At 45.3% G+C, this 14,528-nt stretch overlaps 1 protein-coding gene across 8 annotated transcripts in view; it reads right to left on the reverse strand.

Moving 5' to 3' along the window:
- The window catches only part of ADAMTSL3 (ADAMTS like 3), a 384,689-nt gene that overhangs the window by 62,806 nt on the left and 307,355 nt on the right, over positions 1-14,528 (reverse strand). For 7 of the 8 annotated variants that reach the window (XR_007476023.1, XR_007476024.1, XM_049706862.1 and 4 more), the window contains one exon: positions 4,194-5,265. Coding sequence is in view for 6 of the 8 variants with exons in the window: in XM_049706862.1 (XP_049562819.1) it covers positions 4,194-5,265 (1,072 nt within the window). In the remaining 2 variants the exon portion in view is untranslated. Of the gene's footprint in view, positions 1-1,325; positions 1,412-4,193; positions 5,266-14,528 lie in introns of those variants that run through there. The other variant, XM_049706867.1, reaches the window with a different exon arrangement.

Consider the following 14,528-nt stretch of genomic DNA (forward strand, 5'->3'; position numbering starts at 1 on the left):
CTTTCTACCAAAGCTATCATCTGTGTGATCTTCAAACATCGCTGGCAGTGTTCAGGAGATTAAGGTCCCTGATTCTGACTGGCCGTGAATTAGTCATGAGATTCTGTTTGTTTTTTTTAACATCTTTACTGGAGTATAATTGCTTTACAATGGTGTGTTAGTTTCTGCTTTATAACAAAGTGAATCAGTTATACATATACATATGTTCCCATATCTCCTCCCTCTTGCATCTCCCTCCCACCCTCCCTATCCCACCCCTCTAGGTGGTCACAAAGCACCGAGCTGATCTCCCTGTGCTATGCGGCTGCTTCCCACTAGATATCTATTTTACGTTTGGTAGTGTATATATGTCCATGCCACTCTCTCACTTTGTCACAGCTTACCCTTCCCCCTCCCCATATCCTCAAGTCCATTCTCTAGTAGGTCTGTGTCTTTATTCCCGTCTTACCCCTAGGTTCTTCATGACATTTTATTTTTCTTAGATTCCATATATATGTGTTAGCATACGGTATTTGTCTTTCTCTTTCTGACTTCACTCTGTATGACAGACTCTAGGTCCATCCACCTCACTACAAATAACTCAATTTTGTTTCTTTTTATGGCTGAGTAATATTCCATTGTATATATGTGCCACATCTTTATCCATTCATCCGATGATGGACACTTAGGTTGCTTCCATCTCCTGTCTATTGTAAATAGAGCTGCAGTGAACATTTTGGTACATGGCTCTTTTTTTGTTGTTTTTTTTTTGCGGTACGCGGGCCTCTCACTGTTGTGGCCTCTCCCGTTGCGGAGCACAGGCTCCGGACGCGCAGGCTCAGCGGCCATGGCTCACGGGCCCAGCCACTCCGCAGCATATGGGAACTTCCCGGACTGGGGCACGAACCCGTGTCCCCTGCATCGGCAGGCGGACTCTCAACCACTGCGCCACCAGGGAAGCCCCATGACTCTTTCTGAATTATGGTTTTCTCAGGGTATATGCCCAGTAGTGGGACTGCTGGGTCATATGGTAGTTCTATTTGTAGTTTTTTAAGGAACCTCCATACTGTTCTCCATAGTGGCTATACCAATTCACATTCTCACCAGCAGTGCAAGAGGGTTCCCTTTTCTCCACACCCTCTCCAGCATTTATTGTTTGTAGATTTTTTGACTATGGCCATTCTGACCGGTGTGAGATGATATCTCATTGTAGTTTTGATCTACATTTCTCTAATGATTAATGATGTTGAGCATTCTTTCACGTGTTTGTTGGCAGTCTGTATATCTTCTTTGGAGAAATGTCTATTTAGGCCTTCTGCCCATTTTTGGATTGGGTTGTTTGTGTTTTTGTTATTGAGCTGCATGAGCTGCTTGTAAATTTTGGAGATTAATCCTTTGTCAGTTGCTTCATTTGCAAATATTTTCTCCCATTCTGAGAAATGGAAATAAAAACAAAAATAAACAAGTGGGACCTAATGAAACTTAAAAGCTTTTGCACAGCAAAGGAAACCATAAACAAGACCAAAAGACAACCCTCAGAATGGGAGAAAATATTTGCAAAAGAGATTCTGTTTTCCAACGACCTCATCAGAAAAGTATTAACCCCCACCCTGCCAAACTCATGGGGCTGGTGTGAGTTCAAATGAGATACCACATCTCCTAGATATGGAAGATTCTGATTTACAGTTCCTACACAATGTAAGATTACTATAAGTATGCTTTTTTAATGGCCTTATGATGATTTTATTTTTAAATGTTAAGTGACCTGCAAAGAGAGAGCCTGTACATGCTTAAATTCAATCTTAACGGTATCCAGTCTTGTATCACAGCTATGTGATAATGATTGGGACAGTACGATTTCATTTTGAGAATTCGCATGCACATGTGAAAACCATACCCTGACTTTTTTTTTTCATGTAAAAATTCCTTTAGGGGCTTCCCTGGTGGCGCAGTGGTTGAGAGTCCGCCTGCCGACGCAGAGGATACGGGTTCGTGCCCCGGTCCGGGAAGATCCCACATGCCGCGGAGCGGCTGGGCCCGTGAGCCATGGCTGCTGAGCCTGTGCGTCCGGAGCCTGTGCTCCGCAACGGGAGAGGCCACAACAGTGAGAGGCCCGCGTACCAGGAAAAAAAAAAAAAAATTCCTTTAATTGACAGGTGATTGTATGGAATACATAGAGTAGCAATGCACTTTAGAGTATATAATGTAAGTAGAAGTAAAATGTATGATAAAAGATAGCACATGAGAGAGGGGAAAAGGAAGTATAATACTATTAAGATTTTTTTGTTTTGAGACACATTTTATAAATTGAACTGTAATTATCAGGCAATAAAATTCACTGACTTTAAGTGTACAATTTGATTTCTGACACACGTATACATTCGTGTAGCCACCACCACAAGCAAGATATATAACATTTCTATAACCTCAAAAAGTTTCCTTTGCTCCCTTGCAGTCAAGTCCCCTCCCCCAAAACCTTAGGACTATGACAACCATTGACCTTCTTTCTATCACTGTAATTTTGTCTTTGCTACAAGTTCATATAAATGGAATTATTATAAAGTATGTAGTCTTTTATGCTTGGTTTCTTTCACTTAACATAATGGTTTTGATATTCATACATATCGATGTATATATATCCGTAGCTCCTTCCTTATCTATGATGAGCATTTGCCATTTTATGAACATACCGTAATCTGTTTACAAAGCCATCAGGTGACGGACATTTGGCCTATTTCCAGTTTGGGGCTATTATGAATAAGGCTCTTAGAAACATTCAAGTATGCATTTATTTGATATGCTGCTTTCCATCCTTTTACTCTTAACCTATCTGTGTTTTTACATTTGAAGTGCACTTCTTGTTGACAACCTATATTTTAGTTGTTGCTTTGTTATCCTCTGACAATCTCCGGCTTTTAGCTGGAGCTTTTGGATTATTTATATTTAATGTATAATCTTATACTTTACATAATATATACATAAATAGAAGAACACCTTGACAAACTATCAAAAATTATTCAACAATCCACAAAATAACCAAACAGAACTTCTAAAAATTATATATGTGGTCACTGAAATGGAAAACTAAGTGGGTGGGCTAATATCCACTTCGTTTTTTACAATGCTGAAGAGACAAGTAGCAAACTAGAAAGTAAAAGAGGCAATATGAAAGAGAGGTTAAAACACAGGGAAGATTGAGACAGAGAAATTCTCACATACATTTATTTGGAGTTCTAGAAAGAAAGAAGAAAAAGCTACATTCAAAAAGAAAATGGGGGGCTTCCCTGGTGGCGCAGTGGTTGAGAGTCCGCCTGCCAGACATGGGTTCGTGCCCCGGTCTGGGAGGATCCCACATGTCGCGGAGCGGTTGGGCCCATGAGCCATGGCCGCTGAGCCTGCGCATCCGGAGCCTGTGCTCCGCAATGGGAGAGGCCACAACAGTGAGAGGCCCGCGTACCGCAAAAAAAAAAAAAAAAAAAAAGAAAATGGGCTGAGAATTTTCCAGAACTGATAAAATATATGTATCCTCAGTACAGAAAGTGCAACCAATTTCAAGCAAGATAAATAAAACAAGACACTCACGTAGATTTACCATCATAAAACTGCAGAGCACCAAAGATAAGAATAAATTTTGAAAGATAAACAGAGAAAAAGAACGTATCACCTACCAATGAATAATAATTACACTGACAACACACTTTTCAACAACAAAAATGGAAGCCAGAAAACAATCTTATCTATAATAGGCTGAGAAGAAAGTAACTGTTCTCCTTGAACTGGTAGCCACTTAGCCCTCCACTTTAAAATGATGGTGAAGTAAAGACTACTTTGATTTCTTTCTTTTTATTTTTTTTATACTCCAATATATCTTTATTGGAGTATAACTGCTTCACAATATTGTGTTAGTTTCTGTGGTACACCAAAGTGAATCAGCTATATGTATACATATATCCCCGTATCTCCTCCCACCCTCCCTATCCTACCCTTGCAGGTGGTTGCAAAGCACTGAGCTGATCTCCCTGTGCTATGCTGCTGCTTCCCACTAGCTAACTATTTTACATTCCATACCCTAACATTTTTGAGTTTCTTTCCTAAAGAATCCTGTTGGAAACACATTCTTAGGAGAAGGGATTTGAAAATATTTTCAAGAAAGCTGGAAGAAGCAGCATTAGGATGGTATTACAGAGGAAACACTGTATTCTTATTTTACTTACTTTTCGGAGGGTCGTAACAATGCTCCATCCTTGGTCCACGTATACGTGGCCTCACCGGGGGTAACAAGCTCACACAGTATATTGATGACCTCCGTCCTTCTTGTAATGTAGACTGTATTTCCAATCCTTGAATGTACTGTTTTATTAAAAGAAATCGAGGTGGGCTGGGTTTGCCTCAAGAGAACAGGTCCCTTTGGCTTGAATGTCAGCTTGCCCGAGTTTTTCGAATTTGAGCTTTGGGGCACACTTCCCGTTTCCCCCCTTAGGTGAGCCGTGGGAGGCGCCTCTCCCAGGATGCCCCGCCACTGCACGTGTGCAGGCTGCGCCTTCGCTAACTCGGCCACCAGCTGATATATCACCTGGGACGCAAGGTCGTCACTGACCTCTCCAGTCTCCATGAGCTGACTCATGTTCCTTATCAGTTCATCAAACTGGGCGGTATCCATGCTGTAGGCTCCCTGTTTAACTGCGGCTTCAAACTGCTTTCTCTCAAACTCCCAGGAGTTGGCGTTTCCTGCAGAATGGCTGCAGTGGCCCAACAGAGCTCTTAAGAGAGGCTGGTGATGAATTCGGCCATCGTCCAAATAAAGCTCATTTTGGTTACTCCACTTCTGCCTCATCTTATGCCATGTGGCTCCCAAATTATTGGCTTCATTGTGGTCCATCCCAGGATATTCCCTTGTGTGCCCTCTGAGGGCTGGGGGTGCAATGAGCCGGTTGTCCGTGCCAATGAGCTTGAGCACCACTGTCTCTTGGGCAGAGCCTGCGATACACCGGTACATGCCGATGTCGGGGGCTGCCAGGCTGTGGATTTTCAGTGAGCCTGACTTGGTGATGCCGAGTCGTTTGGAGTTCTGCAGACAATGGCCGTCCTTCTCCCACTGGATCAGAGATTTCTGGAATCGTCGCACTGGGCATTTAATAATCACAGATGTGTTGGGCAGCAAATAGGCTCTGCTCCCGACGGTCAGGTTCAGGCGCTTCTCTTCCCTTGTCTGAATGTAGACTCTCTGGACACCAAGGATCTGAGGACCCTGCTTGCCAAGGTTGGTCTTCATCTCTGGCTGCATTTCTGTAGGAAAGAAAAAAGAAAGAAAAGAAAACACAAACATCTCAATAATGAAAACTTTTTGACTGTAATCTTCCAAGGCCGGCACAAGTCAACAAATTCTTTTTTCCTCTTTTAAGACATTTGAGAACTAAAACGTAAGTACTTATATATATATATATTATACATCCTTAGATGGGGGTAAATTTCACAACTATCTGGTACTTTAGCAGCAAAGAATGCACGTTTGAATGAATTGCACGGAAGCATGTAAATTATTTTGCAAAGCTCTGGTTTGGGGAGGCATGAGGTTAAGTGGTTAAACGTTTCCATCAGTAAGGGGATGTCTGATATGTGGGGCCTCCAACACCTAGGGGAGGAGGCCCCTGAGAATCTAGTATGGCTTGGCCAGGGACACCCCAAATCTGAGGGAGGCAGTGATTGGGGAGATGAGTGAATGCGTTTGAAGGATCTGAAAAGGAGGATGAAGCCGGCCAACTGCAGCATATAACCCAAGCGGGTGAGTTCAGCTAGCTTGGGGGCCTAAAGAAGCAAGTGATCAAAGAAGAAAAGGTAGGACAGGCACTTGGAAGCCAGATGAATCTGAGTTTGGATCTTAGCGCCATTTGCACGAGTCATTTAACCTCTCTGAGCCTCAGTTTTCTCACTCATAAAATGTGGGTAATGTTAGCACCTTCGTCAGAGGAATGTGACAGGTTAGAGCGTTTATATCAAGTGCACAGCACATTAGCGGGCACTTAAAAGCTCTCATATATGACCATTGTCAGCGGACAAAGGCAGGTCCAGCCAGCAAACAACAGGGCAAGCTGAGACGGAGCAAGGGTCGGCTGACTCTTGCTTGTTCCTGGGCATTGGCTGCAGTTAATGGGCTAAGGCCAAAGAGGACACTCCTCAGATCCCATCCCCCAAGAGCAGTGGCTCCGTCCACCTGCGGGAAGGAAGGCCTCAATGAGTCCTAGGGTGATTCTGAAGTGAGTAGGGGGGCTTGATGCAGGTGGGAGACTGATTCCTCTTTGAAGATGTACTTAGGTCCATGGGCAGATGGTGGAGCGTGGGCTAGAGGGCCTGGAAGGAGGAAGTGACAGAAGAGAGACTGGATCCACGGAAATGGCACTGTGGAATTCAGGTCATGAGACGGGGTGGGGGGAGGGTGGGAATCAGAAGCTTGGAGGACCCCGGTTACGGCTCCTCCTGGTTGTAGCACTGGCAGGGATACGCTGGGAGGAGAACCAGATTAAGACTCTGCTTAGACGGACTTCTCAGGCCCTGGGCACGAACTAGAGTGTGTTCGCCAGTACCCTGGTTTGCCAGAATAACTCCTGGACTCCTCTCAGGTGGCTCACGGTCCCTTTCGAGTCTGCCTGCCTGCTGGGGTGTGGCGGTGCCCGTACGTTCAGAAAAGCAACAGGGTTGTGGTAGAGAATGTTCTAAGTGAGGGACAGGCATAATGAGTTTGCATGCAAATTCCACAGATATGCAATTAATAGGCCAGGCCCCTTGTCCACGGTTCTGCCCATGAATGCTCCCCTCGGCTCATCTCTAAGCGGAGCGGGGTGGCCTGCCGTGCATACACCTTTCCCTAGTGGGACGCAGACCCTTCACAGAGGGTGTCAAGCTCCCCTCAGCCAGTTAAGGCATACAGGTTTTCTTTCGGTTGGCAATATAGAGTTTTGGACTTACCGCTGTTCAACCATGATCAAAAGCAGAAGGAGGATTCCTGGTAAATTGACGGTTCATCTATTATTATAGGCAGAGGTGCTACGCCAAATACTTAACCATCTGAATGGTGAGGGTGCGGTCAACCAGAGCAGTTGGCAGCTGTAGCACTGCACCAGGTCTTTGCAGTGTTCCCTCTCCCAACATTGTTACACTACGAGGAAGTCAGACGGCTCCTGGCAGGAGGGTCCCAGCAGCTGGGAGACAGTCGTGGGGTTCAGGCAGAGGCTACTTACTAACCATCTGGGAAGTATTTCCCTACTTTAACAACCAGTTACAACTCTGGTGTGTAGCGTTTCAATATCAACTCTGACTAGGCAGTGGCTCTCAAACTTTGCTGCACATTCAAAACACCTGCTATTATTGTTTTTTAATCTCAATACTCTGGGTCCCACCCCCAGAAATTCTGACTTATGGGGAACAGCCTGGGCATCAGACTTTTTAAAAGCTCCCCAGGTGACTGAAATGGGCAGCAAAGGTTGAGCACCACTGCCCCGGAGCGTCCCATTGCATGAACTCAAAGGCAATCTGATGGGATGCTACTGGTGAAGAGCGAAGGGAAAATCAGAAAGAGCACCTGTGTCTTCTGTGTGAACCCTGCCACAGTCTTTACAACTTGCGGTGTCCTCTGTAAGGAGGAGGCAGGAGGATTTCTTTGTGGTCTCACCATCAGGAACTCTTAATACTTTCCTCTGAGTAGTTGGTCCATTTCCTACCCGATAAACACTGAACCGTGTAATCGACCAGGTTGCCTTTTCCAAGATAGTTATGTTATCAAGTTTAGAGCTAAATTTGGGCCCACACATAACAGAAGTGCAAACTTCAAGACATAACCCTATATTAGCCTTGTTTGTTTTCCTTTTTTATTACTCACCGGTTTCTAATTTTACTTATCTGGTTGCATTTTATGAATACTTACCAGTAGCCTATTGTCACAATGCACGGTATGTATGTATGTCTACACACATACATATCCATTATATCTACATATATGTGTTTATATGCACCTATAAAGATCTCTTTTTATTATCATTTAAAAGGATTCAGTTGAACACCCTGTCTGGTCATTAATCCCTCAGTGGCGGACAATGGGAAAGATAAATGTGCACGTGGATGGCTTTGAAACCTGTTCTTCAAAATCAGAGTTTAAGCTGGGTCAAAGTCAGACTTTTGAACTCATGCAACTGAGAGAGAGGTGTGGAGACAGACTCTGAGGGCTGCTACAGACGAGGCCACAGCTTGAACGTTCCTGCTCTCACTGGGAAGGTGCAGAAGCCCACATGGGGGATGCAGCACATGCCTGGCTCGATGCTTCAGGCTGGAGATGAGCTGAGGCTGGTATAAGCCCACACAGCATCCTGTGTGGAGATGGGTTCTAATTGCCATGGAGATGGTTTCTAATTGCCATGGAGAAGGGTTCTAATTACATTCAGGTCCACTGGTAGCCAGATGTCCCTCAGCTGAGCTTGGGGCTTAAAGCAGATGGGACCTGACTCCTTCCAAAGCAGGCTGGGGAGTCTGCAGATGACAGGCAGTGTTCAGCCTTGGTAAAGGACCTGCCCATGGCGGGGTGAGCCACACGAGCAGCTCAGCCGCTCCCTCTGGCTGCATGCCCATCTGCTGGAAGGCAGGCCCTGTGGCCCCAGCTCCATTCCCAACCAGGCCTGTTTAGCAATTCCTCGCGCTGGGTATGCAGCAGTTCAGTTAGCATGTATGCCTGGGGAGGGGTCTGGGATCAGGCTCTGCCAGGTCCCACGGCGTGGGCCAGTCCCTCTCTTGGGACTCCGGTGAGTTCCTCTGGAGCAGTGCCTGGAGCGTGGCCTCATCAGACACAGTTCTTGGGGAAGAAACTGGTTGGTTTCGGGTGACTCCCTCCTCCTGCATCTGAATATGCCCCCAAACTGCCACACTGGACGAGCCTGATGAGACAGAGAGTGGCCAGGCAGCGATGGCATCCCTCCTGGAGGGCCTGCGGGCAGTGCGAGGGTACCCACCCATCCCTCCACTCTCCCACTGTGCTGGATATGAGAAATGCCACATCTTCTGGCGTTTCTAGAAAACGAAGAGATCTTTCTTCTGGAGGTCCTCCTTCTGGCCTCAGGGTCAGCCTGCCCTCCCCAGTAAAGGCCAGCTCTGGTGCCCGAGGCCGCTTAGCACAATTGCCTGCTCGTGTCCAGCCCTCATTCCAGTTGTGTCCCTGCCACGATGCTAAGTCTTGGCACCATGCCAGGTTTCTGCCCCAAGCCGTCTGTGCTGGATGTTTCCACTTGGTCTCACCATCACTTGACTCCTGCCACTCCCGAATGGGCTTTGGCTGCAAAGCAGCCTCTAAGCCTTCCTATTACCCTGTGGAACCCAGGCCCCTCAGAACCCAGCCCTGGATGGGGCTGCCTGGTTGGTCCCACTGGCATGGAGGATCTCACAAGCCCCTCTGGAGCTCTATCAAGAAGCCGGGCAGCTTTTTTTCAGATTCTCTTTAGGGTAGAAACACAGGTAGCTGAGAGGAGGCTACGAGGGATGCTATAGGCGGGACTGGTTAAATGGGCTGTGAAGCCCCATGAAGATTACACAGTAAGTGTCTCATCAGGCTGAAGGAATGGCTTCCACACTTGGTTCTCATGCACTTTTCAACCGAGGGTAGATGAGCTTCTGCTCACAGCACCGCACTAAAAGCTCTCAGGGAAAGGCCACCAATGGTCCCCTAGTGACAAATACAATGTCCCTTCAGTATTCGTACTTGACCCTTCTAGGACACATGGCACCCGTAATCACTCAGTTCATGGAAAAGTCTCGCCTCCCCGCCATTTTTTTCAACCCTTCTGGTCCTTTCCCACCACTGTTCGTTGCCAGCATGCTGCTGGCTGGCGCTACCACCCCTCAGGCGTCAGTGCTTGGCCACTTCCTCCCTTTCTCTTCTTGCTCTAAACTTTTCTTTGGATGATCTTGTAGTTGTAACTAACAACTCTAGGTTGACGGCTCCCAAGTTGATCTGTCTAACCTAGACCTTTCTCTAGAGCACAAGATCTAATAGTCCACTGCTGACTGGAAATCTCTTCCTGCTACTTCAAGTTTAAAATATTGTAACCTAAACACTTTATCTCTGCCTCCCTAACCCATCCCAACAGTCCTCCTCTTCCTATATGCCCTAAGTCAATGGCTTCATCTTCTACCAACCTCCTCCAGGCAGATTCTAGAGTCATCTCAATTTTTCCCTGTCCACTGGCATGCTGGCCCTTCCTCTCACAGACTCACAGGTCGGTGAGACTGTTACTATCCATTCCCAACTCTGCATTCAATGATGCCATGTCGGCAGCCAGAAACCAACCATGACGGGAGTATCTACACCACAGAAATCAGCAAAGGTAACAAATGACAGCAACCTCTCCCTCCTCGCCACCCACCTTGCCCCAGAGCTGCTTGTTAAACACTGACAAGCACACCACTGTCCTTTTCACTCCCAACTCTAGCCAGCCATCAGGTACTTAGATGGGACATCTGAAACACTGTTAGAATGTAGCCTCACTGCTTCTATCCGCACACTCTCTCACCTAGAGATCGTCATATCCCCTTGACTAGACTCCCTGCCTGCGTGCTCATGTTTTTCCAATATATCCATATATGAAGCACTATTGACAATAGCCAGGACACGGAAGCAACCTAAACGTCCATCAACAGAGGAATGGATAAGGAAGATGTGGTACATATATACGATGGGATATTACTCAGCCATAAAAGGAACGAAATTGTGCCAGTTGCAGAGACGTGGATGGACCTAGAGAGTGTCATACAGAGTGTAATAAGTCAGAAAGAGAAAAACAAATACCGTTTAATATCACTTATATGTGGAATCTAGAAAAATGATACAGACGAACTTATTTGCAAAGCAGAGACACAGATGTAGAGAACAAACGTGTGGATACCAGTGGGGGAAGGGAGGCTGTGATGAATTGAGAAACAGGGACTGACACATATACACTACTATGTATAAAACAGATATAATAAGAACCTGCTGCATAGCACAGGGAACTCTACTCAATGCTCTGTGGTGACCTAAATGGGAAGGAAATCCAAAAAAGAGGGGATATATGTATATGTATAGCTGATTCACTTTGCTGTACAGTAGAAACAAACACAACATTGTAAAGCAACTATACTCCAATAAAAATTAATGTAAAAAAATATATCTAGACAGCTGTCTGAGTAAAGAAACCAAAATAAAATCTGACTATGTCACTTCCTTCTTTGATAAAATCTAAACTCCTCATTACGGGGCTCGAGACGCTCTACAGCTCACCTTTCACCATAACCCGCCTTCAACCTCCGTTCTAATCCTATGGAATTGCCTGCAGTTTCCCCAAACACATCACTCCATTTGTCATACCCCACTTTTGCCGACACTGTTCTCTTTCCCCAGATTCTCCCGTGTCTGGTGTGGATCTGATTAATGGACGCAGCTTTCAGAATTCTGCTCAAAGCTTCCTCCTTTTTGAAACTCTTCCTCACATCCCCCAGCTGCAGTGAGCACTTCTGCATCCTTTTATGATACCATTGGCACTTTATTCTCCTTATTTGTTTATATATGTCTCTCTCCTACTAGACTATGAGTTCTTAGAGACAAGAGAAGGGATCCTTTTCATTTTGTATCATAACATCTAAAACACAGTAGCACTTGATGAATGAGTCCTGAAAGAATTAATAAGGAAATGCTATCCTCTGACACTGAAAACAATATATGCCCAGGCAGAGAGATCATCTCTGTCCTTGGGGCACAGCACAGTGTCTGGTACATGTAAACAAGAGTAAACAGTAAGAGTAAACAGTAAGAGAAAACTCTTACTGTTTATTGAATGAATAACGAATGACTGAGCAAAAGATAAAATAAATGTATGCTGTTGGATGCTGCAGGAGGTGACACAAGCCCAAGAGGGGTGCTGGCGAGCGAGCCCTGTGCCTGTCTGGGTTTCCAAGGGCTACAGCTATGTCAGGCAGGCAGGGGTGGGTGTTACTGGAATCTGAGAAGGCATAGAGGAAGAGTAGAAGCTCTCTATAATGAGAGCTGAAGAGGCAGACGCTGGGCTGGTACGAGGAGGAAGACCAAGAGCTGGAGAGAAGCGAGTGGGTTTGAGATAACCTGGGAAGGGGATGAGGCATATGTTTCTTGACATTTTTATCATATAGTACATGCCCGGGTGCCTCCCTTCCCTCAAAAAAAATTTTTTTTTTGGCCGCACCATGTGGCATGTGGGATCTTAGTTTTCCGACCCGGGATCAAACCCGCGCCCCCTGCAGTGGAAGCGTGGTCTTACCACCGGACCGCCAGGGAAGTCCTCTAACTATTCTGATGTCAGTACTTGGGTGAAAAATAAGAATTCTTCACCAAGACTTGGGAACCTTTAAAACCAGGAGCCATAATTGAAAGAAGTCTAAACTCAAACACTATATTCCTATTATCTTTTGTTTTCTTTAGATGCCTGATTGGAAGCCAAGACAGGCAGGCTTTTAACAGCAATCTGAGGAAGATCCAAGCCTGACATATTTGAAAAGCACGTCTTTGGGTACAACTCACTATGATAAGTGCTTTGGGGGCCTACACGGAAAAACTGTCCAGAGCTACTATCTAGCTACCCCATATAAACTTATACCCTAGTAAGCCAGAAGACACAATACTAGTTACTCCGTTACATTTTATCCTATCTTAAAGCTATAATAGGAATTAAAGTGGTAATGACATTAAAAATAACTAATACTTTTGAGCCTATAGTATGTGCTCGGCACTGTTTCTAAGCACTTTCTAGGCATTAATTCTCAAAACAATTCTATGAGGTAGGTACAACTACTATTCTCATTTTATAGATAAAACACTGACGGGGCTTCCCTGGTGGCGCGGTGGTTGGGAGTCCGTCTGCCGATGCAGGGGGCGCGGGTTCGTGCCCCGGTCCGGGAGGATCCCACGTGCCGTGGAGCGGCTGGGCCCGTGAGCCATGGCCACTGGGCCTGCGCATCCGGAGCCTGTGCTCCGCGGCGGGAGAGGCCACAACGGTGAGAGGCCCGCGTACTGCAATAAATAAATAAAATAAAATAAAATAAAAAAACACTGAGACTCACAGAGATTAAATAACCTGCCCAATGTCACATGATGAGATACTGATAGAAATGAGATTTGAACTCAAGTTGGCTTAACCACACTGTCATATTACTTTTCAGAGATTAAGTGCAACTGAGAAAGATTACTGGGAAAGGCAGTGTTTGTACTGGTCCTTCAAGAAAGGGAAGAATGTCAGTTGCTAGATATGGCGGAGGGAAGAATTTAAGCAAGGGGTAAAAGCTGGAGGTGGGAGAATGCAGGGAAGGTCTGGGGAGAAGCAGGCAGGGGGACTGTATGGTGCACCACTGGCCTCTAGGGGGAGCTCAAGACATCTTGCCCCCCCACCCCCTCCACCCCACTGCACATTAAAAGGGTCAAAACAGGGAGCAAGAAGATTCTCTCCTCCATAGAGGATGGGTTTTACTTAAACTCAAGGCACTGATTAGGACACATTTCTAGAAGTGGAGCCTTGACAGGGAATAAAGATCACAGCATAGCTGGGCTTGATCTTTCTTGTCTTCACACCTCTTCCATAACTGAGGGATTAGGTCTATAAAGAAGACCATACTTTTCCAGTCTGGTGAGCAAAGGGGGTGGATGTGACATGAAGGCGAGACGACAGTCAGAACAGAGGAATAAAAGATGAGTTTATCCACAGAGAAATGGGAACCTGGGGCCAGTAGAGTGGTTACAAAATAGCTGCTGTGATGAATTTCTTGGGAATTCTTAGGAATAGGAAAAACACCCACACATTATTGCCCAGGTAAATCAGATAGCATGAATATGAAGTATGTCTAATCAGGATGGTGGTATTATTTTCTTCAGCAAACCCCAGTAGCTCAGGTCAGGGAACTAAAGAACAAGCAAATAAAAATCACCTAAAAGGTGATGTCATCCTAATCGCTTTGAGACATGACATTACGGATTCTTTTAAAGGAGATTTCACGAAGTACCTAAGGCTGCGTGTGATCTGCAGTGGTAGGTCAGAAAGTATGTATGACAAGAGATGTTCGGTTTATATCTAGAAAGATGGAATTCTGCTTGAACTGACGTGGTGAAATGCATTGATTTTGTACACTGTTAAAAATATTACGTCTGCACATTTGTTAAATACGCACACAAACCGATCTTTGTATCATGTTTGTTCTTTGCGTTATTTTGGTTAAAATATAAAAGAGGTTTCTTAGGTTTTAAAATCGTGTGGATGTGATAAATTACCATGCTTTATTACCTGAAACAGTCAGCTCTGTGAAATAGGAGCCCTACTCAGCTGTTATCTGACCTGTGATACAAGATAAAATCATTAGTTCCTTTACATCCCCTTGTTCTCTCAACTTATCTTGTGTGTTATCATTTATATACGTGGTTGTAATTAAAGTTAAAAATGATGACACCGTAAAAAAAGATCACCTAAAAGGTAACCCACCAGGGTTGAAGGTGAGCAGGGTGATGGAGGTGGTGGGTT

The sequence above is a fragment of the Orcinus orca genome, chromosome 2, assembly GCF_937001465.1.
Source record: "Orcinus orca chromosome 2, mOrcOrc1.1, whole genome shotgun sequence".
Taxonomy (NCBI): Eukaryota; Metazoa; Chordata; class Mammalia; order Artiodactyla; family Delphinidae; genus Orcinus; species Orcinus orca.